At 37.1% G+C, this 25,487-nt stretch overlaps 1 protein-coding gene across 2 annotated transcripts; it reads right to left on the bottom strand.

The window, feature by feature from the left end:
- Window positions 1-411: 411 nt before the first annotated feature.
- On the bottom strand, window positions 412-23,352 carry TIC40 (hydroxyproline-rich glycoprotein family protein). 2 transcript variants are annotated; one of them, XM_077393611.1, is made up of 14 exons: window positions 23,003-23,352; window positions 17,847-17,961; window positions 17,668-17,725; window positions 17,511-17,528; window positions 16,653-16,914; window positions 13,302-13,405; window positions 13,128-13,215; window positions 10,737-10,815; window positions 9,744-9,784; window positions 8,268-8,313; window positions 2,884-2,978; window positions 1,806-1,909; window positions 1,685-1,732; window positions 412-897 (listed from the first exon to the last, which is right to left on the bottom strand). In XM_077393611.1, the coding sequence occupies exons 1-14, from the start codon at window positions 23,199-23,201 to the stop codon at window positions 838-840; spliced, it is 1,317 nt and encodes a 438-aa protein (XP_077249726.1). In that variant the 5' UTR covers window positions 23,202-23,352; the 3' UTR covers window positions 412-837. The 2 variants fall into 2 exon arrangements, with proteins under 2 accessions (XP_077249726.1, XP_077249727.1); XM_077393612.1 differs by having other exon boundaries at window positions 13,320-13,405; window positions 23,003-23,351.
- Between the last annotated feature and the right edge of the window lie 2,135 nt (window positions 23,353-25,487).

The raw sequence follows: 25,487 nt of genomic DNA, 5'->3' as shown, positions 1-25,487 counted from the left end.
TTAAAAAGGAAAACAGCAGCATATATTGTGACACAAAATAAAAAGAAGAAATATTCAAATACAAACTTGAAATCAATAAATTTTAAAACTCCAAATGCATATATTTCATGTTTTCCTTGTCTTTCATATGTTTTTATTGACGTTTCTCTTTCGTTTATGAAATGTTTTTAATGCGTTTCCTAAGACGTTTCCCAATGCGTTTCTCATACAATTTTCTATCGTTTTTCCATTTCTCATTCCCCCTCTATTTCCCCCCTGCATTTCCCATTTTTGTTTCACATTTCGCTTCCAGAATTCGTTTTTAAGCTACTGGTAGCTAGGACATAGACTAAAACATAAAGGAAATAAATTAAAATCACAAAAGATGCATAAGGAAATAAATCAAATCACAAAAGGTAAAGTTGCCAGGTGTAACAAATAGTGAGCATGCCTCATTGTATTGCTATGAAGTCACCCCCTACCTGAGCCATTCCTCTAGTAAAATATAGAAGTTCGGTTTAGAACTGACAATAAAAGATGGTTCCAACCTAATTCTGATTGATAGCAAAGTTGATACACTGCACACTTATTCTAAAAATCTACAAAAGGACTACCTTTTCTAACACCCCAAGAAGAAAAGCTAATACAGTTTGACATAATAACAAAAGGGGTACCATTAAAAAAAATAACAGAAGGGGTAATAAAGAAGCTACCTTATCTAAGACCCTCATAGAAGAGGGGCTTCCAACCTCACTTAAAGCATAAAAGGCGGATCAACCTTGTCGTTTGGGCGAGTGAAAATTGGGTTGGAAAGATAGCGATTATGGTAAAAACCCAGCCGCTGTATAAGAAAGGCAATCAAGGGGAACCAGTCACGCCAGGGAAAAGTTCTGATATCTTGTTAAAAACGTCCATTATCTGCAAAGAGAGAAAAGAAGGGAGAATGAGTATAGAATTTTGCCCATTTAAGAAAACCAGTTTAATATGTAATATGTATCATAAGAAAAAGCTATGTGAGTTACTGAAAGGAGGCATAGAAAAAGTTGTGTTTTAGGTAAATAAATAAAGAGGAATGCTAGATTCACAGGCGCCCTTGCAAAATAGAGAACAAAGGGCGCCTCCATTGGTCAAATTCCACTGACGACATTTATGATCTTAACTTCTGTGCCATCTTAAATGGGGATTTGACCAATGGGGGCGCCCTTTGCTCCCTTTTTTGCAAGGTTGCCTGTGAGTCTAGACTCCCTCATAAATAAATATACAAATTGGTAGAATAACCAACTTTAAAGTAAGGGTTCCAGGGGTGCAGACAAAAAAAATTCATAGTTTCCAAATAAAAATCATTAAAATAAGATGCTGCAAGTAACCACTACTGACTGATAGATGATGTTAAAGTATAAGATATTAAATAACGCCATCTCCAACAGCACAAGGTTTTAGAGTAACTGGTAGCAAAGGTCCTGAGTTCAAACCTCCTCGATAGCAAAAATCCACATGCAAATGGTCAAACCCAAAAAGTGGGGCCACATGTGCCACATGTAGGCCAAACACTAGAAAGAGGGGCCACACATTAGGGGGAGTGTTAAAGTATAAAAGATTAAATAACGCCATCTCCAACAGCTTAAGCTTTTGGAGTAACTGGTAGTTTCACAGATGCTTGTTTTATATTTATATCCTGGATAAAGTATTTGATTTGGATTCTCACCTCTTTATCGTTTTGATACTTTGTTATACTCAGAGGATTCTGCGAACACTGGAAAAAAGAAAAGCAATGGCATGTCAGAGCAAACCATGGAAGTGTACAAGATTCAAAGTCAGTGACATACATCCATGATGGCAGCTTGCACTTTTGGATTTTGAAATGCCATAGCTATTTCTGGATTCGCCATAATTTTTGAAATAACTTCTTCTGGGGTGAGCCCAATTTGATCTGCAAAAAAAGAAAAGCCGGGTTAAAAATGTTTTTGAAAATAAACAATAGCCCTTGATATATGAGCATGACATGCTAACCAATTACTTAAACCAAGCACGATGGTAGGACAAATGGAAGATAATTGTCAATTAAAAACCACACACAACTACAGCCCCACTTTAATGTAGCAATAAAGGAGAGAGAGAGAGAGAGAGAGAGAGAGAGAGAGAGAGAGAGAGAGAGAGAGAGAGAGAGAGAGAGAGAGAGAGAAAGTCTAAACTCTAAACCCTATTTTATCATATCATTAAAATAACTCAATCCAGTTATATAAATACATGTGAAAAAATGACTAAAATACCTCAATACTCAGGGAATGATGGATTTGCATAGAAGTCTTCACGATGAAATATCTTTCCATAGAAAACAATTTTACGCGGTTTGGATTGGCCAGATTCAGTGGAAATCTATTTCAGGGTGTAAGATATTTCATCAATTTTGGGGTAAGAGGATGCTCGAGATATTACACATTGCGTAGATGGGATTGGGCAATATGGCCCAAATACTTGGCCTACAGTTATTTATGTCTTTTATTATCAGTTTTCAGTACTTTTACTAGAAATAACAAGTGATCTAAAGTGACTGAACTTAAGTTGGTGGTGACTCGGGTTTCCCCCAACACTACCAACACAATTATTTCCAAAACAAACATATTCAAGATTTGCTAGGTAAGTAATCCTATATAGTACAAATTAAGATTTATTTATCAATAAGTAACTAATATCTGCGGGTGTTTAGCAGTACAGGCCTATAACTTGCAGAAAAACTGAGTGGCACACACTATGTGAGACTAAATAAACAATTTTTTTTTTAAAGATGTAAATAAAGTGTCCAACAAGTCTTTTTCAGACTGTCTCAAACCATGAGCCAGTGCTTGTAAAGAAGCTCATGCGAAAAAATAGACATCAAAACAGTAGCTATTGCTTCAAACTCACCGAATTGCTGCTTGACCTCAGGGCTGGTAAGATCAAAATTTTGCAAGGAATCCATCATACGGTTGTCCCATTCACTGCTTCCTCCCATATTATTTCTGGAAAAACAAAAGAAAATACAGAATTTACAGAAATCAATGTCTATCTCAACCATGTATAAGCTACTCTAGGTTACATCGAGTGCATAATAAATATTGTCCATGCTGGAATAAAAAAAGAAAAAGCAGAGAACCTAAGATACCATTAAATATTAAACACTAACTGGTACTGGCTTCATAGATAAACATAATAGTTCAACTTTAAGATTCTACTTTGATCTCGACATTTTTATAGTATAGCTGCAGAAATTGTTCCAAGGAAGGTCTTGTGCAAGAGCAGCCCAAACAAGAAGCGCAGCTTGTGACATCAACATGCAGAAAAATCAGATACTATAAAGGACCAATTGATGCAAACCTAGGCTTCATGGGTTATTACGGAAAACTTAGGAGCTTAAAGGGCCAATTTTACAATTCAGATAACTCAACCCAGCCACAAATTAGATCAAGCATTTGAATTTAGGATGATGGGGGCTATTATTAGTGCTAGACATGTATTTATTTTAGTCATAGGATCAAAAGTGAGTCATTTAAATCACTTTTCATTACGCGTATTTGATTCTTTTTCTTTTCAAGTCACTGAAGCCACTCATGTGAGCTTTGTAATAAAGATGGGGCTCATAAATCCCCACGACATGTTTAAGTGGGGGAAGCTTTAAACTGTGGATTAAAGTGGAGGCATTTTTCCAGAGGTTTGAGTTGGGTTTTGTTATTTTGTGGCCCTTCCTATGGGAAACTTCTAGAGTCTAGGTTAAGTGCAAGAAGGTTCACAAGTCCAAAGCCAAGTTGTAGGAAGAGTTTAGAATCACAAGGTCTATGTATGGTAAAGGCCTTAGAGCCAACAATATGATACTTATGAATGAATGACAAAAGAACTCTTGTGCAAATATGGATGAGTGACTCTCCATCCATCATGGTGTGATGCTATGATTTAGCCGACACTTTGAATTTTCAGCAGACACGTGTGTCGACACCAACACGCTCTCCACACGTATCGACCCTCCTTTCGACACTCGTAAGCGTTCTGCTAGAAGTGTCAGAGTTAATGTGGGCTCGTAAAGACGTTATTGTATCATGCCAAGTGAAGTACTGTGGGATCGTAAAGACATTATTGTATCGTGTCAAGTGAAGTACTATGTATTATTGAATATTGTGTTTATCTCCATTTTTTTATCATTAACTCGCAATTTAATATTAACTCTTGAACTAAAACACTCAACAAACATTCTTCCAATATTATATTCAGTGTATCCTATTGATCTCTCCTTCTCGACCCATATTGGAGACTAACGACAACTAGATGAAGTGATGAATCTAGTATTATTTGATTATCTCATGTTTCTTTCAGACTTCCTCAATCCTTAGATTTTTTAGTTTGCTAACTAAATACCCCTTATAGTTGCTTAACCTTTAGATTTATTAGTCTGTTAAATAAATACAATATTTATTTTGTTGCAAATTATGATTAGTAATCAGTAATTTTATATTTAAGCACGTGTATGGTCATGTCACAGTTTATAGATTTTTAGGAGTTGCATTGTCAGGCACCTCATATCCGTGTCGACACTCGACGCACGAATCCATGTCCACAAATCATAGTGTGTGATGCTTTGATCAAACCTAAGCTGTGATGCCCTAGGATTCACAAGTGTGATGCCTGGAACTTCTACCCTTTCTTCCCCTCTTCTATCCAAAGCAAGGTTTTGAATTTCGGTTTCAGTCATTAAAGAAACGGAAACATTTCGGTTTTGGTACGAAATTTCAGCCGAAATATTGTAAAATAATGGAAATATTTCGATACGAAATCACGGCAAAAAATCAGGTAATATTCTTCACCACATGTTTTTCTTTTAATTTTATGTCGTTTTTTGTAAATATCTTTAAGGAATCTCGTTGTTCTTATCTTCTCTTCAAGTGTAGTCGATTTTTGTCAGGAATTCTGTCGACATGTTGACATTTCGACGGAAATTTTGCTTTTTTTATCCGGAAAAGTTTCATGTTTCTCATATTTCAGGCAAAATTTCAGGTGAAATCTGGTACTTTTCCGAAACCAAATGGATTTCGTTTCAGCAACAGCCAAAATCGAAATATTTCGGCCAAAAAGAAATGTTTCAGTCAAAATTTAGAACCATGATACTAGGTATTCTTCAACTTTTCAAATCTTTACTTCTGTTTGTAAACTTGAAATCCTCTTTGTAAAGGTCTATATATAGTAAAGGCCTTCTGGTCATCAATATGACGCTTATCAATAAATGAAAAAAAGAAAAGAAAAGATCACTTGTGCAAACATGTATCAGTGATTCTCTATCGACCTTGGTGTTATGCATTGATCAAACCTAATGCGTCATGCCCTAGGATTCAGAAGTGTAATGTCCCAGAACTTCTATCTCTTCTTCCTCTCTTATGTCAAAAATATTCTTCGACTTTTCTCTTCTTTACTTATTGGAAACTTAAAAAAACCTCTCTGTCTTTGTGCCTTTAATATTCAAAAGATCGTGTAGGATATCGTTTAACTCAAAGCATGTTAAAGATTTGAGTGACCAAATTTGATCTTGAATCCTATCGTCAGATTTGATTAATTTCAATTGTCAAATTCTGATGGACTTCATCTTAAATCCAATGGACATATTTGAGTGATTTTTGTTTTGGACTACGTGCCTGATATTAAATTTGAATTCAATGGCTAGATCTGATCATATAAGTGACAATCATAGTTACTAAAAACTTCCAAGTCGGATGGGAAGCTCACCTCCCAAATTTAGGGCAAGCGTGCATCTCACACACTTCTTAAGCGTTGCCTCTTAATTAAGAGTACAATTCCATTTACAATATTTTTTTCTTTTTTCAAAAGGAGCGTTTTCTCCTTTAGATAGCGCATGAGCTTTTTTTTTTTTAAAAAATTGTATTCAAAACTTAATAACTCAAAATCTTAAGTTTCTTTTGTAGATTTTTTCAAAAAAAAAAAAAACTTAACAATAAATCCGCATGCATAAAACATGAGAAACAATAAATCGCTAAAACTTGTAAGTTCTTTTTAAATAAAAACTTTTAACCAGTCGTTAAGTCTTCTTTACTAGTAATCCTTACCTACATTAACTCTTCCTCCCTAACCTACTAGGCTACTATAACCCCACTCATTCTATACACTTCGAGTACATGTCCAATGAGGCTTATTACATGTTTCATATTGACTTTCAATGAAGTTTCCACATGTTTCCTCTTTACTTTTGTCGGAGCCTTTCGCTTTTCTAAACCCCTCGCGCTTCCAACTTCTGCTTCCTGCATAGCTTCTCGCACTCTCTTCCCATTGTGGCAACTATGGTGAACATGCATCCAAACAGTAGATCTATTGAATTTTATTGGATTTTCACAGTCAAACTGTTTGGATTATAGCTACATGAATTGCCTCCGTTCCTGTTGGCACTATATCATTTTTGGTATCAGAGCAAAGTTCAGATGGCTACTCAAAGTAGTGGGACCTATAGGAGAAGGTTACATGATGATCAAAGAGATGAGCCATGGTTGAGTCTTGCTGAAAGTGCTGAGGACTTTGATAAAAAAAAATAATTTGGAGGCAGAAGTCCCCACAATTGTGGAGGGAGAGAGAAGCAAAATAACCAACAACCTAAAACCACTCATATGGCTACAAATGTTAGACAAAAGTAAACTCACAAAAAAACAACTACAAGTAAGCTAGTTCGTGAAATACCTAAACAGGACAGATTGAAACATGTGGAATCCAAAGAATATATCATTAAAGTGAAGGTGCGTACGATGGAACCTTGTCACAACATGCACAGAGAAGATACATGTCTGAAGATGCAAAAAAATGTGAATATATATTTCAAAGAAGCCTCATAACAATTTGCTTTCTTCAACTACTATTATTCAATCACGTTTGTGTGGGATGATTGCTTTTAAAGACCTCAACTTCACGCATCAAACAAAAGCTGCAATCGCCGAGTGCTAATATTTTTTTGAAGCTAAAGAAGGCGGTAATCACCACTCAATGTGGATGGAGAGGAAAGGTGGATAAAAAGAGCTACTAAAACTTGAGATGGACGCAAAGGAAAACTCTGCTCTCCAAGAAGCAATAATTAATTTGGAAAGATAATCTGAAGAACTCACTTGGCAACTAAAGCAGGAGAAACAAATGAGCTGATATGGAAGAAGACATAACTTGAGCGAATGCAAAATCATGATCTGATTTACATGAGATGCAACTTCAATTCAAGGAATCTACAGCACTACTGATAAGGAAATGAGGCTGCAAAAAAAGCAGTAAAGCAAGTTCATGGTACAAGAATGTTTGCTTCTTGTACCAAGAATGTTCGCTTCCCTCGTGATTTCCATGCACTTCCAAGATTTTATAGGAATTCCATCGAAATTTCAATCAGAAACTGACATGTTTCCATCTCCGTCAAGACCGAAATGCATACCGAAGCCCAAACCTGAAACCTTGCATTTAATTCACTACAACAGTGCAAAAAGGGACATCAATCGAAAGCCGTAATAGGTTTATTTCTATGATTTAGCATATACTTTGAATTTATCGCCAACACACGTGTCATGCCATGTCGGACACGACACGCGTGTCCACACATGTCGACACTCCTTTGGACACTTTTAAAGGTGCTGTTAGAAGTGTTAGACTTAATGTGGCGTCTGGACACGTTTTTGTAATGCGTCAAGTGTGACATTCTGCTTTATCATTGAATATTGTGTTTACACTTTACCTCTTTTATTATTAACTCTTCTTTTATTATAAGCTCTTCTTTTAGCTCTTCTTTAACTAATATTTGATGTTATATCCCCTCCCATAAACCTAAAACCAGAAACAAGCTCTTATTCCAATACTATATTTTCACCATTTACAATACTATATTCCAATACTATATTCATCGTATCATATTGGTCTCCCTTTCTCGTTCTATGTTGGATACCATATTTATATTGTTGCAAATTATGATAGTAATCAATAATTTTATAAGTATGTGCCACCATTTCTAGATTTTTAGAAACTTGTATATGCGTTGAAACTCGACACACTCAAATCATGATTATATATACTTTGTATTTTAGCCGTGTCCCCGTTTCTAAATTTTGGGGGTTTGGCGTGTCCGACACTACATGTCTGTGTCGACACACGACACTCGTGTCCGTGTCCACAAATCATAGGTTTATTTACACACTTGTTATAGAATTTCAGAAAACTAAATCCATCCGGCTACTTGACTACAACATTTATAAAATACCCAACCAAATAGACGTAAAAAGAGCAAAGGCGCTTACAGCATATCCTCCAATTGTTGACGGTATTGTGGATTTTGTAGCATCCCTGCACAATGCACATTATAACATAATGGTCAGTAATTTGCCCATATAGTTGAAATGATGTAAATTAATCGACATTTTACCCATATAGTAGAAATGATGTAAATTAATGGACATCCAAGATAAAGAAAGGACAAAAAAAGGCTGAAGACATTTTTGTCACATATGCTGGTGATGTCACCATGATATCATCTTGACACCATGCTAACATCAGCAGTGGCTCATATTGACCTGCTTGCGCCAAAACTTTAAGTAACATTTTTGTTTTAATTTATTGAGATTTGAGGTGAATTTTATTGGAGATCAATAGTAGTTTTAAAGGGGTTTGGGGCTTCTTTGTGTAATCTTTTGCCAGTTGAGTAGTTGAGTTGAGTCTGCTTTACCTTGCTAAAATCCAAAACTACCAGCTCCGAGCTACCTCAATTAGGAATTGGAGCCATCCTAATCCATTGGGTACCTAATGAATCTCGTGATGTGATTTTTTCGACTTCTGAATTCCATGGTCGTGCATGGATGGATATACCAGCTCTGGAAAACTTTGTAGACCATGCTAATCAAACAAATGAAGGGGAGAGTTGAGGAATAACTTGTGCAGATTATAAGGGTTTAAGAATGCTGGAAATCTAGATCTAGAAGATGATGGTTTGAGCCCCTTTCTACAAAACATGCTCTGCGTGATGGGATTATAGAAGTGAGACATGTCAATCAAATCTTCCAGCCTCGAATAGTTGTATAGAAGATATCATACATCCAAACCGCAATAGAGAAGAACCCCAACATGCAGACAGGTAGAAATGAATTTCCAGCCACATATCATGGACACAATGTTCAATCATGATGAAGGTCCTAGATTTCTATGGCCAAATGCAAATACAAGAATTTCTTGATTAGTTAATAGCTTTTTTTTTTTTTTTGATTAGTTAATAGCTTAGTTGTCGATTCCGTTCTATCCCGGACAGGACGGATGACATATTTTGTTCCGATCAAGAAAATGGAACAAAAGGATCCCATATTCCATTTAGGTCAGAGTTCCAGTCCATTTCGGTTCGTCCAAGTCTGAGTATTGAAACACGGGTTCCTTTCTATCATTGAGCAAGTTGGGTTTTGTTAGAAGTTGAAGGCTTAGGTAAGCGTCTAACCGGTCAGATTTCTCTCCATTATGATTGGTTTTAGGAGGTGCTTTTGCTTATTGAAATTCATCTTTTTTTTAAAGGAACTTGAAATTCTCATTCCATAAAACAAAAAACAGAAGTTCTTATTGATCTTTCTTGTGTTCTTCTTTATTTTGCTGAAATCCAAAACTACGATCTCCAGGCAACATAAAAAATTCTAAGATTTTGCATGGTTCATTAACTTGAATTATCTAATAACAAAATCAAACCAGAAACTGTGCATGTATAGCAAATAATGAATCTCTCAACGGCAATGGCTTACATTTGAAAGTAGATGGATTCCTCATTTCCTCCGGTAAATAGCTGCAAAAATATGAAAACAATTGGTACCTTTTTCCTTCATAGGAATTGAACTAGTATGCTTACAACACAAGGATAAAAGATATTCTCGCAGTAAGAATACGGAACAGCACAAAAAGAAGACATAAGCAATATAGAAGAAGACAAATAAGGTGACACACTAAGATACTAATAAAAATTCAAATAATTTTTTCATCAAAAGTATATTAACGATTTCAGTATATTTCAAGGCTAAACAGAAAAATCCCAAGGACCAAAGAAAATACAAAAAAAGAAAACTTTAATTAAAAATTGCTATAATAGAGAATGGAAAGCTGATTTAAAAAAGTAACAATAAACAAGCATTTCACCTAGAGAAAATATTATCAAAAAAATATTGATGACTGAATAAAAAACTAGATAGCAGAGAATGTTGGAGGAGATGCATATATCGGAAGATGGGCCCTGATTATCATCCTACAATGGGACCACTTGAAACTAAAAAAGATAGTTGACATCAGGTTGGTAGGTCCTGTTGTATGGTGCCAATGAAGGTGCGTCTCTAGATATGCGTGTCTGTTTGTCTAGATATTTTGGTTGTCGAAAATCGTGGTTTGGTCGTTTTCAAAGCGTGTTTGTTGGATCTGTGAGTGAATTTAGTGTGAAACATGCACATTGCCCTGTGATCGTTTATGTAATCTTAGTAGTCAATATTACATGTCACATTAAAAAACACTAAGATATACTAGAGAAACAGACAACCACAAAAAAAAACTGTTTTCCTGAAAGAAGTGCAAATATTGTATGATATAGGAAAGCTTGTTCTTTTCTAACAAAAATTAAATAAAATTCATTCACTTGATACTCCATACATCATGACAGAATCCAAGTTTGTCTAGGGCAAAAAACCATCAAATTCCTGATCAAAACTGTAAAAATACCCCCAAAATTATAAGAACATTCAAGGCTCACTTACGGAAAAACCATCTTTTGCACTGTTGGATCTTCCATCATTTTCTCTAAAGCTTCCACTGACAAAACAGAACCCGGCTTCCCTGTCCACAAAGGTATTGAAATTTTAATTCAACCATTCAGAAGAGGATATAATAGGAAATTCAGAAAACAAGAAAAGAGCATCAAGTATCACCATAAAAATCAACATTTTAGAAATAGTTAAAATTGAAGTCAAAAGAGGCAACTGTAGAAAATTACCACTTTATTCAGTATGGCCTACAAGTATTACCATAAAAATCAACAATTTTGAAATAGTTAAAATTGAAGTCAAAAGAGGCAACTGTAGAAAATTTCCACTTTATTCAGTATGGCTTACAAATACTTCACACTCCAAATTCGAGAATAAACACTCGGAAAATTGTTGTGTACATAAGGCACATACATACAGTTGGGTTTGGGCTCCTTTTCTGTCAGATCGTTCTTTAGATTCTTGGCTACCCTTCAACAACCTCCTTTCCTCGGCATAAGGTATGGAGATCCTTGGTTGCTTCTTGAATTCGGCCCTTTTGTTGGACAGTCATGTTAAACAAGCTCAACACATTGGACGGGCCCGAAAAGCGCAATTTCCAACTGGCGAACAGGTGAAATATATGCTCAAAGTAGAAGTTGATAACATCCTTTATTTGGACCCAGGTTTATGAATGATCTGACATCCATTGGGTGGCTTCGAACTCTGTTAAGGATTTGATGACGAGTTGGTGCATTAGAGGCGTTGATTCTGTGGGGATGATTCTTTGATTCGCATTCCTTTTGCGGTTTTGTGGAAGATTTGGATAGAAATGAATTATTTTGAGGATAGCTGTTCTTCCACGCATTGGTTGTCGCAGAAACTCATAATTAACGTGGCTTGCACAAAGCTTTTTGGGGCTATTCTATGGACAGTATTCTTAGAAATTCGAAGGTGATCATGAAGAGCAAAGTTCCTAAAGATGAAGATGGCAGCTAGATTGAAGGCTTCTCCTCTTTAATGTTTTGAAGCTCAATGTCAATGATTGCTCTTGGAAACCTCAGCAAAGCTGGAATTGGAGAAGATTTCAGGGATTGCCGGGGCATCATTATCCATTCTTTTCAGGCCTGAATGGCACGGAAAATTGGACGAAGTCAGAGGCTCGTGCTCTTCACATGGGAAACCGTATTTGCCTAAACCAGATAGAAGGAAATCTTGAGGTAGAAGGTGATTCCTCAAATGTCATTTCTTGGGCCATGGGTAATAGCGAAGATCCATGGAGATCATCCAAATTCATACATTATAATCGAGATAGTTTTAGGGATAGGAGTAGATCTTTTGTTCATGTTCCCAGGAGTGCCAACGATCTAGATGATGGGCTGGACAAATCGGGCACTACTAGAGGCTCTTCGTATTCATGGCAGTCCTTGCCTCTGATGTGCATTTGTAATCCGTTTCCCTTTTACTAATCTCCATTATCATCGTCAATTTTTTTTTAAGTTGATTTCCTTTTTATCAGCTTTTATAGAATTGGATGTGACAGCATTATTGTTTCAGCGGCAGATTGGACCAGTACAAGTCTAATCTGCAGTGGTTTCTCATTTAAGTTGTGGACCTTGTGGTGTGATCCCGCCCTGATCACTGTCTTTGCCTTTAGGCTGTGCAACCTCCGCCTTTTGCGAAGAAACACCCGTGGGCATTAAGTTGGATCGGGTCTACTACTTGAGAAGCTTAACTTATCTTCATAATTCTTTACAAATATGCAGAAGTTCTTCCTAATTTTCAGTGGGTGTATGTTACATACTAAGTCCAATGAATATATCTACTGTTTAGAGTATAGTCATTTAGATTTAATAGCTATCTGTTAATCTCTTTGATTAGGGGAATCAGTATACATTAGAGATTAAATTTCGGATAGCAGATGCTCCAAAAGTGATCTTCTCAATTCATTGTGAGTGCATCAAAGACTACCTATCACTACATAAAGCAAAGAACAACCTTGAATAAAATATATTAGAAACCATGTCACTGCAACAAATACATAAGATCTTCCTTGGCATAGGAAACATTACATGTTTTTGAAATAGCAGGAAACGTTAAATGCTAATCAATAATTATGGCAAAAGGCCTAACACATTAATAATATAAAAAGTTCCCTTGTATTCAATTAGAAGGTTCCCCTTGGAAAAAAGGAAAAATGGGGATTTGATGTTGCAATCTTGAGGTCAAGGTTTCAATTCTAGCTTGCCTATCAAAAGAAAATAATGCTTCTTTTAAACTGCAAGTGATTTCCAGAACATTATTTAATTATTTGGTGTGGGTCAAAAAAATGGAAATTAAATCAGAGGTCTGCAATTTCAGACGTATGCAAAGTAGACCAGAAATAGTAAAAAAAGAGGCACTTACGAGTTGATTGGGAGTCCGCTCGAGTTGACTGGGAGCCTTCATCAGAAGCACTCATCTCCTGCCTAGTAGCAGCTCCATTTGCTGAAACCTTCACAAAATGTTGCACAAGATCTAATGTAACTACATGATTTTAATGCATAAAGGCTCTGTACACAACTTTGGGAATATACTCACTTCCTCTGCAGAACTTACATCTTTTGAGGAAATTTCCTCGGTTTGGTTTTCTGTTACAAAAGGATCTTTTTGCCATGCCTCTTCTGGAGAAACGTCTACAAAAGCTGGAAAAATAGCACAGCATCTTAGAGGGAGAACCATTCCATAGCAAAGAGTACGAGTAACACATCAGGGATTAGATGAAAATGTAACATGTAGATTTCTCACAAAGAACCAACAATTTTTTATTGCAAGAATACAAATCAACTAAACTCAACAAAGCCTTTGTCCCAAACTAGTTCGGGTCGGCTAAATGACTCCTTTAGAAAAAATTCATGAAGAAGGTAAAAGGAATCTACCCGGATCTAATCCTCGTTCTAGTTGGGTTCTTCTACGAGGATCATTTTCTTCCATTCTATCCTATCCAAGGTCATGTTCTCTGTTATGTTCCTAGCTATTAAGTCTTTCCTGCTTCTACCCAAGTTGTTTTCGGTCTGCCCCTACCTCTTTTTACTCCATCAATTTGGCACGAGTTGCCTCTTCTCACCAGAGCATCCAAAGGCCTACGTTGGATATGTCCAAACCATCTTAAGCGATGCTCTCTCATCTTATCCTCAATTGGAGTCACCCCCACCTTTTTACGAATGCCTTCATTTTTAATTCTATCTAGCCTTGTGTGGCCGCACATCCATCTAAGCATTCGCATCTCCGCTACACTCATCTTATGCACATGCTGCTTCTTGGTGGCCCAACATTCTGAGCCGTACAGCATGGCTGGCCTCACAACTGTCTTATAAAACTTTCCCTTCAACTTGGTAGGGATTTTACGGTCGCACAGAACTCCTGAGGCAAGCTTCCACTTCAGCCTGCTCTTATTCTATGGTTAACATCATCTTCAATCTCTCCTTCCTTATGTAGAATTGAACCAAGATAGCGAAAGATATCCCTCTTAGGTACCTCCTGTCCAGTCATATTTACTACATCCTCGTCCCGCCTCCGTACATTACTAAAGTTGCATTCCATATATTCTGTCTTAGTCGTACTCAGTCTAAAACCTTTAGATTCCAAAGTAATTCTCCATAACTCTAATTTAGAATTTACTCTTGCTTTGGTTTCGTCAATTAATACTATGTCATCTGCAAATAACATACACCACGGCACCTCATCCTGGATACCCTCCGTAAGCTCATCCATAACTAGCGTAAAAAGATAAGGGCTTAGAGCTGATCCTTGGCTCAGTCCTATTGTAATTGGAAACTCACTAGATGTGCCATCCGTGGTTCTGACACAAGTTACTACTCCATCGTACATATCCTTAATCACATCAACGTATTTAGTAGGCACTTTTTTCCTTTCAAGGGCCCACCACATAACACTCCTGGGAACCCTAGAAATAGGGTCCAGAGCCACACTAGAAATAGGGGCCTTTTCAGAGAGAAAAAAAAAAACTAAAAGATCAAGGTACATACAACAATGTCATCTATCAATAAAAAACCATAACCCCATAGACAATTTCAGAACAGGAAGTGCTTTCATAGAGAACATAAACACATAGTAGACAAAACAAAAAAGTCATTTTTAGCACTGTCCAACATAATAAGGTGAACAACATAAAATGCTAGGATTTATGCATCTATATGTGTTGTAGGCTTAGCACAGTCATTAGATTAGAAGCATGCAAGGTTTTCATTCGTTTTCAAATAACTCCAGCGTTCCACATTTGGTCTTACTGAACACTCAAAAAGAACACAGTTGTAGCTGATGCAACTTTGGTTTACGAGAGCAATTGCATTTCGAATCTCCTAGACCAATTATTGATTCTTTTCCATTAATAAAATAAATTCTTCGAAAAATAAATGGAGAAGCTGAAAAAAAAACCTTGGATCAGTCTAGAGTAACGAAGCTGTTAGAAGATTTGTGAGTATAGATACAGATTAAAGCATAGCATGAATTCCTTTTATTGGGCATGAGACAACAACAGCCTAGGAAGCACAGGTACTCTCCCGGGGCTCCCGCACCCGACACGTATGGGGTGCGGGTACGTCCGGGGTGCGTACCCCATTTTTTTTTTAAAAAAAAAAAAAAAAAAACTAGTTTTGGTGGTTGGGTGCGTGTCGGGTGAGCACCACGCGTACCCGACACGTCCTGCTTCTTCCTGCTGCTTCTCTTTCCTCTCCTGTAAATGTCTTTACTATTTTATTGTCCATTTACTTAAGATTTACATGTAAATAACGGAATACCCCCCTTTTGGATTTATTAAAAATAGTTTCAACACCCAAATCTAAAAAGAAAAAAAGTCAACTCTCCAGTTCTAGTACAAAATTCAAAGAAAAAGGGTCGGGTCAAAATTTTAACTTTCTTAACTTCCAAACGGTGGGGTATTTTTCAAATTTTAAAAATTCATAAAATCTATCGTGTTCAAACATTATTAAATCCCAAAAGTCCGGTAAAAAAAATCTCATAATTTGGTCTCTAAAAATAATTCATCTTGTCAGGCACTGGTCAACACACTGGTGACAGACTTTTTTTTCTAATGAATGATGTATTGATGCCTCATGTTATGAAATATGGAACTTAATCACTTATGAAATGAAGAGTAATATTAGAATTTTCCATTTTGGTGATGTTATTGTTATTTGATTGCTCTACAATTTTTTTTTTTAATTTTTATAAATATATAATAAAATATTAAAATATATTATTATATTCGGCGTACCCGAACGTACCCGCACCCGGTTTTTTTGGCAAATCACGTATCCACGTACCCGTGTCGTGTCGTACCCGCACCCCGTACCCGTGCTTCATAGACGGCAGCAAATAGCACAAATAAACCTCAAGACTAAGAACAATAACAAAATATACCCAATTTTCACAAAGTAAATATTATAAAATAAGGAAATGATATCAACGCAACCATGTTTTGATATATGCGCTCGCCTATTTTGTCTTCAAGTATTTAAAGAGCTATCAAAATGTCATTATGGTTCCCAAAAAAACTCTCACAAGCCAATTAAAAAGAAACGACAAGCTGGAACCACGCTCACAACAAAAAATTGTTGTCCTGAGATCATTTCCCTAAAATAATCACCATTAAAAAAAATATAGTATAAAATGGGTTTTGCCAGGGACCATCACATAAGGCATTTTGCGAGCGGGCTGTTGCATGAGAGAGCAGCCACCTCAGATGAATTAAATGTATAAAACAAAATATGTAGAAAAGTGAGCCTATGTGTCTGCTCACTCATGCAACAACCGGCCCGCGAAATGCCTTCTGGAATGGTTCCTAGCAAATCCCTTCAAAATAATCAAGATATGCATGCCCTATTTGACATGAGATATGTCAATGTATCCAGTTAGCTTCATAGTTCATACCATATTTCTTGGGTTCCTTCCTTATTTCAGTGGCGTCTATGACTTGAGTGGCAGGTGTTGTTTCTACTTTAGTTGCAGGAACATCTACTGTAACAACTGGTTGTGAGGCAACAGGAGCTGCTGATGAGGATGGTGGAGCCGACATTGAGGGAGTAGGAAATGGAAAAGGTGATCCAGTCGAGAAGGCAGCGTTACTAAATTGGCCATTTTCTGATGACATCTGGCCCATCAAAGTCTTGAAAGCTTGCTGCATTGCATATTTCTGAGAGGAATTCAACAACAGGTCTAAATTAATCTTTAATCACAAATTGAATATTCTCAACGTACAAGCATAGTTTTAAATTTCGGCCGAAATCAAGAATTTGGTTTCGGCCCACACCGACACCGAAAGTACATTGAATCGGCTTTTTACAAGACTTCTGCGAAATTTAGGGCCGAAATATCAGCTTACTTACAAGATTTCCACCGAAATTTTTTACCAGATTTTACATGATTTCGGCCGAAATTTCCACCGAAACCGACACTGAAACCAAAATTTAAATCCTTGCTCAAAATACAAATGAAGTGTTCACTGCAATCCGCAGGTGCCAAGCTGTAATGCAACATCAGTGTATTTGCATTTGCCGAGATCATTGGTCATCAAACATATATGAAGAAACAAATCTACAAAGATAAGCAGATCGGCCTTAATAGAGTTAACTACAAAATTTATGAACCATTTCAAATGCCTAAACAAATAGATATCTTATCTATTGATAGTTCTCATACAGCCATAAGGCTTTTTTGTGACCATCAATGGGAATTCTTCACGACATATGCATACCTTGTAGGAAGATAGAAAGGATCAAATGGGCTCACCTTTAAGTTTGTTGCCACCTGACACATGTCAATAAGGTTGTTAAGAAATTGAAGATATAAGGAGTGAAGGACAGCATAGTGGTGCTTTAAATAAGCTTTTGCATTACAAGAACATTAATACTACCAAAAGTATATAAATGATCCTTAATCTTCTTACCCATGAGAATAATGCTGAGAGCCCTACTCCAACTCCAATCCAGAAAAGAGGTGAGCCTCTGGATATAGAATTTTATAATTATGCAGAAAATATGAGTATTCATATGATTAATAATATGAATTCTGAGAAAAGAAAAATGTAGAGAATCTGACTCAACAAGAATAAGAAAATATGTTTACAGAGAAGATGGTGGCGGAGGCACTGAGAACTGTGGGCTAACACCAACTGAAGATGTCTCTCTGCTATTAGAAGAAGAAATGTTTGCAAAAGCCTCTGTCTCTAATTTCTCCACAACTGTACAATAAAGGACAAGTCAGAAATAGGCACAATGAGTGCATATTTGGATGCAAACAACACACATAGCATGCACGTGGAAAAAAAAGAATGTAGATGAGAGAGAGAGAGAGAGAGAGAGAGAGAGAGAGAGAGAGAGAGAGAGAGAGAGAGAAGCACAAGCATAAATTAAAGAAACGGGTGAAGATCTAGATACCATCTCTTAACTTAGCATGTAAATAGCAAGTTCGTATCTTATCAGAAAGTTTTGAAGTGTACAATGACTTCAAGATGGTTAAATCTTTGGTTGTCCTATGGAAAATGTGGAACGTGCCAACAATTTGAAATTCCCATATCTTTTGAGTTTGGAGAACGCCCCCATTTTCTGTGGGGTGTGCACAGGTATCCTCAATGTAATCGGACATTATGCTAGAGTTCCGTTAAGTAAAGATATACTCATGTTTTAGTGGTACTTCGTCACTTCAATTGTCCACAAGGTCAACCAGGTTCTACTGGGCTACCTCCACCAACTAGACCTAGAGATAATTGAGAGGTCTTCCCATTTCATGAAATAAGCTCAAATTCAGTGGCAACAGCAAAGGAAATCCGTAGCTGGCTAGTATTGGTGGTGCCATTTCTAAAGAGAGCACCATTATTTCCAACTACATTGTTCAATCTGGCAAAGCAACAGCTATTGGGGCAAAATTTGGTGCTCCATTGAGCAGGCCAAGTTTATAAACTGAACACCACAAGCAACACTCTAGATCAAGTGATTAATCATTCGTAAATACTCACCCAAATTTAAGTTTATTTACCAACATTGAGCCTAGAAAATGAGCCTTTCCATATTGTTGTACTAGTCCTTAAAAGCCCGAAATGTTTTTGAGAATAAGGCTTGGTTTTATTTGCATGAAGCCAGAATTATATGGATGGACCACCCACAGCTTGAGTGTAAAGTCGCTCAAGCTTGGAGTCAACAAATTTCAAGGCAACCCAAAGTTGAGGTTATTGAAGGTAGGGGAAAACGAAAAGAATTGGAACCACTCTACTTTGGACATGTTAAACAATGGGTTTTCTTGCTCAAAAAAGAATTGAAGGATCTTCAAAATGATGATTATCTCCAAAGGTTTACAGTAGGACTTTATGCATGATCGAGCTTCATCTGATTTTGGCAGCAAGGAGAATAAAAAGGGAACCCATGTGCCATAGAGGTCTTTGTTGCTGAGAAGAATAAGGGAAAGAATCAAGAGACGGTGCTGTGGAACGAGGTCAAGGTTTTCTAGCTAAGTCGAGGGTGCAACCACCTATAACTGTGGTTCGCTCTTCGTATCAGGAAGAAATCAAGAGCTGGTTCAGGTGATGTGTAATGCTCGTCCTTTTTGTCTGTGTTGCCCATCTCTGACTTGAGTGTCAAAGGGGCCGCCCGGAGCCACAACTCCGGGCCCACTGACGCTTCGTTTGTGAGCGCAGGATCACAAGCTCTACCAAGCTAGTACGTGCAGAAAGATTTTGGGCACCATCAGATTGGAGCCATCCATGGGACCTCGATGCCAAAGTCAAAAGCCTCGAAGGCTCCATCTCATCCTCAATCCAGCGATACAGTGGATGGGCATTATTGTTGTTTCTGGAGAGAGAGAGAGAGGAGAGGGAGGATAGTCCATATATGATTGAATGAGTACAAGTGACTTAATACAGATATTTTTACTCCCCGAGAAACAAAGATAGATAGGATACCACTGTCGTAGTGCAATGTTGGGCGATGGTTCAAATTTTACTAGGTTACACAGGCGTTGGAGAACATCATATGGGTTTTTACTTCATTTATGGGTCTAATGACGATACAGCTAGGGAGAAGTTTTGAAGGGAACTGGATGTTGTTCAAAAAAGAAGGTCATTTCGTTGTCTTTGGGAGGATATTTAGCATAATAAGGATCATGTATGAGAAGAAGGGCGAGGCTATGATCACCCTTAGCATGAGTAAATTCCCAAACTTTGTGAATCAACACTAGCTTGTGGACCTTCCTTTCTTTGGAGAGTAGTGTATGTGATCCAATCACCTGCCATTCCCACTTTATGCATACTAGACAGATATCTCCTACACAATGGGTAGCTACTGAAGTTCCATAGGTCCTTAAAAATTGCTCTCCCAAAGTGGGCTTCCAACCCCTGCCCTAAAATGCTTGAGTCGGCTATGGGGGTCCAGGGATCCTATTCCCTTTCTGTTTGAGGTGGACTGGCAATGGCCCAAGAAACCTTATATGGAGGCATTGTTTTAAATTCCATATAAAATAAATATAATATAATTAATGTCAAAATAAATAAAAAGACAAATTAAAAATAACAAATAAATATAATCAACATGAAAATCTTGTAAAAGCATCAGGATAATACCAAGATATTATCACAAAAACATCAAATACGGGGTAATCTCATATTCTATTCTGAAAATAGCAGGAGAAATTGCACTTTTCTAAAATATCGTGAAAGGGCCAGAAATCCCAGAGATCTTTGTCGTTCCTTAACTACAATCATATTCTAGATCTAGCGGATAAAATGCTAAAACACTATAGCTGGTAGATATCTCAAGATGGTTTCATAAAGGAGATAAAGGTAAATCCTTACGGTTCCCTTATAGAGAGAATTGACATGTTATGAAGTTGTTATCTAGGATAGTCAGGGTGAAATGCTTCTGGTTATCAACCCAACCCTCACAAAGATGATGTGATCTTCATTCTTGAACTACTCGCAATCAAAGAGGCAGTTGAAAGGCCAAGACCATATGGACTAAATGAAATCCAAACAAATTGTTTAGAATCATTATGGAGAACTATTGCATACTAAACAAGATGCAACTACTATTTCTCCCTAAGCATATCAGTAGACACCAAAGCATATACACCTTTAGTCATGTCCAAACTCCAAACACAGGATACAAACCCATTTATAATACACACGTAGGCTGCTCAAACACTACTTCATTTTTTGTTTTTCTGAAAGAGTTATATTCCCACAGCTAAGCTCAACTCACCGAGCAAAGTACAACTGAACAAGCAATGAATCATCCATCAAAGGCTTTATCAGGTCAAACTTGCTTCATAAAGCAGACAAAATGATTTTCAAATTATAAGAAGCTGGTCAACGGCAATTTAGACTTCTCAAGCCTAATTGTCTTCAGGACCTCCATCAAAGACTTTGCTTGATTGAAGCCTGAGTCACAAATTAATACCACCATTGAAAACTTCTCAAACTAGAGTAATCTAGAGATTCTAGACCATAGTTTCAAAACTCCCCCGCGTCATTGTAGACCACCCCCCCTCCCCGAGTCGACTCCCTTTTACCTTGGTCGTGATGTTGTCATGGTTTTAAATTTCTCTAAAATTTCTCCAAAACAACCGAAATGTTTCTTCTTCCATTCCCACTGAAAAGAAATCTCAATAATTTCCTTCCATGTCAATGATGTCATTATTGCTTCCCGAAATTCTTGAAAATTGACCAAAATTCTCGAAATTCCAAAAATTCGATCAGAATAGGCGGAACAACAAAAAATGAAAAGATTTTATGATTTGCATTTCATTTCATTAATGTAGATAATGATATTCGGTAGGCAACATCATTGAACTGCACAGCAAAGTAAATGATGCATGAGATGTCAGATCGGCATGGGACCAATAATACCTCGCAACACTATATGGTATTGACATAGAGTTGGGGTCCTTGGAGGAGAGATCGGGTCATTGTACTTTCTTATACTTCATTACATTGTACTTCTTTATTAGCTATATTGTTCCAAACATGTGCGAAAACACGTATCACTAGGTGTTCAATGTGATTGAATCCACTATGGATGGCTTTCTCGCTTATGTGATGATTTCTATGTATGTATGTTTGTTTATTCTATTATTTCCCAAAGTTTCATCTTAAATTTTCATCGTTTGCATATGTTTCCATACATGCTTTTACAAGATTTTCACCGAAACCGAAATGTTTCCGATTATGTGCCGCTCAAATCTGAAACTGAAATTTAAAACATTGGTTCTTCTCTAAGTCAGCATTTTACCCTATAAAGTCAATCAAAATTCCTTCGACTCTCCCAAGTTATGACCACATTAACCAAGTACTCAACCGTGTCAGCCGAGTACTCAACCGTGTCGTTCTGAGTCGACTAGGATTTGGTTTGGCCGCGTTTTGAAACAGTGATCTAGACCAACTCCACTTCAAACCAAGGTTTTACATTTCGGTTTAGGAATGCGTTTCGCTCCTCACCAAAAAAAAAATTTCAGCCGAAATTTCTGAAATTTCGGCGAAATCTAATGAAATCTTTCTACCCCTATTTTCAAGGGTCCAGAATTTTGACAAAATTTCGGGATAATATTAAATAATCATCAAAAATAAAGATTTTTAGGTGAAATCCCTTAAATTTTGGACGAAATTTCAGGATAAGCGAAATTCGAAATTTCAAATTTTCGATCAAAATAAAGTACCGTTTCGAGTACAGTAAATTTCAATTTCGGTCTCAACCGAAACCCAAAATTTCGGATTCCAGTCGAAATTTAAAACCTTGCTTCAAACTCTCAAACCTAAGCAAATTCGAATGGACAACAATAAATATAATCGGTGCCAAAAATTTCCCTTCTGCAATATGCAAAGTTCGAATTTTCTAGTTTCACTAGGCTATTTGGAAATTTAGATTATTTTCCTAGGGCATACTTTCACTGTTCTTCTGTTTGCATCAAAAGCTTGAGAAAGAAAAATTGAAAATAAAAAAAATTCTATGTCCAGCTCAAATCTGTAACGAATTCGAATGAAACCAAATCTGGATTCCGCAATATAGTCCTTTTCAACACTATTAAAACACACTTTCCATCAAAATGAGTTCTAAAATTATACAAAATGAACACTTTCTTTTTTGCTCAAACAGGTAAAATGATTTTTCAAACTAGGTCATTTTCTGCGAAGGTTTTTACCTTAACCTTTTTGTTATAAGACGGCGCTATTTAAAAAAGAAAAATCAGTTTAAAAAAGTAAATGATATTAAGCGAGTCTGAAAGAAATTCGAATTTACCATTTCTGGAAAGTTTTTGGGGGATTCTATCGCCACTCCCACGGCCAAGCGCTGAGACAAAGTTTCTGGTTTTTCTTCTTTCTTCAACTCTTCTTTTTCCAGATTGGGGAAGAGAAAGAGAGCGTGAGCTTGGAATTCTAGTCAGATTCGGAGAACATCCGAGGACAAATTTTGAGGAAATTAGGGCAAGATTTTCCATTTATGGCAATGAAAAGGAAAGAAAATCAAAGAGAAAAACCCTAGATAGAGAAGACTCGTTTCTATTGTTCTATTCGTGCGAGGGTTTTTTGTAGAGAGAGAGAGAGAGAGAGAACTCTACTCAGAAGCAGAGAGTCTAATACCAGGGAAGATAAAAATAGGGCCTGATTTTCTAAAATACCCTTTATTTTTGCACAGAATTACCAGTGATGCCTTCTATTCTTGTAAGTTCTAAATGACTACGTTGGCCTAAACTGATGTTATGAGTAGGGCTGCAACTCGAGCCGGGTTCAGCATTCAAAAACCCGCATGAATCTCGGGTCGAGCCGGGTTTGAAGCACCCGACCCGACCCGAGTTACATAACTTATAGTACGTACATTTTTTTTCTATTGTTAGTTAAAAGTTAAAGGGATAATTACATTTACACCCCCTCTAGTTTCTGACACATCCACTTCCACCCCTATAGTTTAAAACGTGACAAATACACCCTTGTAGTTTCAATTTGTTTAAGGTAGGCCCTCTCAGCTGAAGATTCGTCCATAGATTGAAGGGTTAGGATGATCCGATGGAGCTAATTTTTTGGGCACACCCTATCTATGTCAGGACCCATCAAATGAACGCTTTGGATCATCCAAACAATGTGGGCCCACATTATTTGGATGATTTTTTGGTAGTGTTTGGATTCGGGTAGGGGCCCACATTATTTGGATGATCCAAAGCGTTCATTTGATGGGTCCTGACATAGATATGGTGTGCCCAAAAAATCAGCTCCGTCGGATCATCCTAACCCTTCAATCTATGGACGAACCTTCAGCTGAGGGGGCAAACCTTAAACAAATTGAAACTACAGGGGTGTATTTGTCACGTTTTAAACTATAGGGGTGGAAGTGGATGTGTCAGAAACTAGAGGGGGTGTGAATGTAATTATCCCAAAGTTAAAAGTGAAAACCCACGCACCCACTGTTACTGTATGTGAGTGTAATTTCTGCTTCTATGAGTTGAGTTGATTCAAGTGTTTGATTCAGCATTGTTTGATTGTAATTACAACATTGTTTGATTACAACATTGTTTGATTCAAGTGTGATGTGAGTGTAATTACATCATTGTTTGATTCAAGTGTAATGTGAGTCTAATTTCTGCTTCTATGAGTTGAGTTGCCTTGCCAAACAAGAATTTTCCTTAAAAATTTGCGTCAACGTGAAAAATCCCGACCCGAGATTTATCATGGGTAGGGCCGGGTTTGGGAATCGTGGGTTTTCCGAAAAAAAAACCCGACCCCACCCGACCCGAGATATTTCTCGGGTAGGGTTGGGTTCTCCAAAACCCGACCAGCCCGACCCGAGTTGCAGCCCTAGTTATGAGACGGACCGTAGAGTTATTACAGGATATGCTGGCAATTAGGTTTTTTAGGAGGGTGTTTTTGGGATATTAAGAAGTTAGAAGGATGATCCTAGCCCTTTGATCAACAGAGAAACTGCACATTAGGGTTTGTGTTTTGGGATTTTTTATGACTTCTTGTATAGGGATACGTTAGTGTGTTTTCTTCTCCTTTATGGAGTGTTCATATATAGGGACATGTTAGTATTTTTTCTTTCTCTATGTGAAGTGTTTATATATAGGGATATGCTAATGTGTTTTCTTTTGTGGAATGTTATATATGGGGACATGTAAGTGTGTTTTCTTCTGTTTTGTGGAGTGTTTATATATAGGTATATGCTAGTGTGTTTACTTCTTTCTTTTGATTATCCTTATTTCTTACACATGCTCACATGTCTGCACACTCTTAGCTGTAGTGTTAGGTTACTTTCTTTACTGCTTATTCACATGCTCAGTTATAGCTCTTTACTATTTACCTGCTTATCCTATCATAATCACATGCTTTCCTGCTTATCTTATCTCATCATAGTTGCTCATTATCATTGCTATGACCTGCTTAGATGTAGCTATGCATGTATTTGTTTACAACTTTCCTAGAAGTGATGAGTTAGGATTAGATGTGATGAGTTAGGGTTAGATGTGATGAGTTAGGACTTGGTTGTTTATTTTTCTTTTGCTCATCCCTTGATCATGCATGCTTAGGTAGACGCTTTTTAAGGGATGTTTGTTCTCATTCACATGATTTTCGGCCAAAATTTTTCGAAAATAATAAAAATGGCATAAGAGACCGAGTGTGCTTGGGCGAATGGGGTGCCTAACACCTTCCTCATTCGTAATTAGGTACGAACCCTGTTATCTCTAGATTTATCCATTGCACATAATATATTTTATGGGTTCCATGGCCTTAAT

The sequence above is a fragment of the Tasmannia lanceolata genome, unplaced genomic scaffold (assembly GCF_043159265.1).
Source record: "Tasmannia lanceolata isolate RefF3 unplaced genomic scaffold, GAP_Taslan_0.1 ptg000013l, whole genome shotgun sequence".
NCBI lineage: Eukaryota > Viridiplantae > Streptophyta > Magnoliopsida > Canellales > Winteraceae > Tasmannia > Tasmannia lanceolata.
This window is presented reverse-complemented; position numbering and strand designations above follow the sequence as displayed.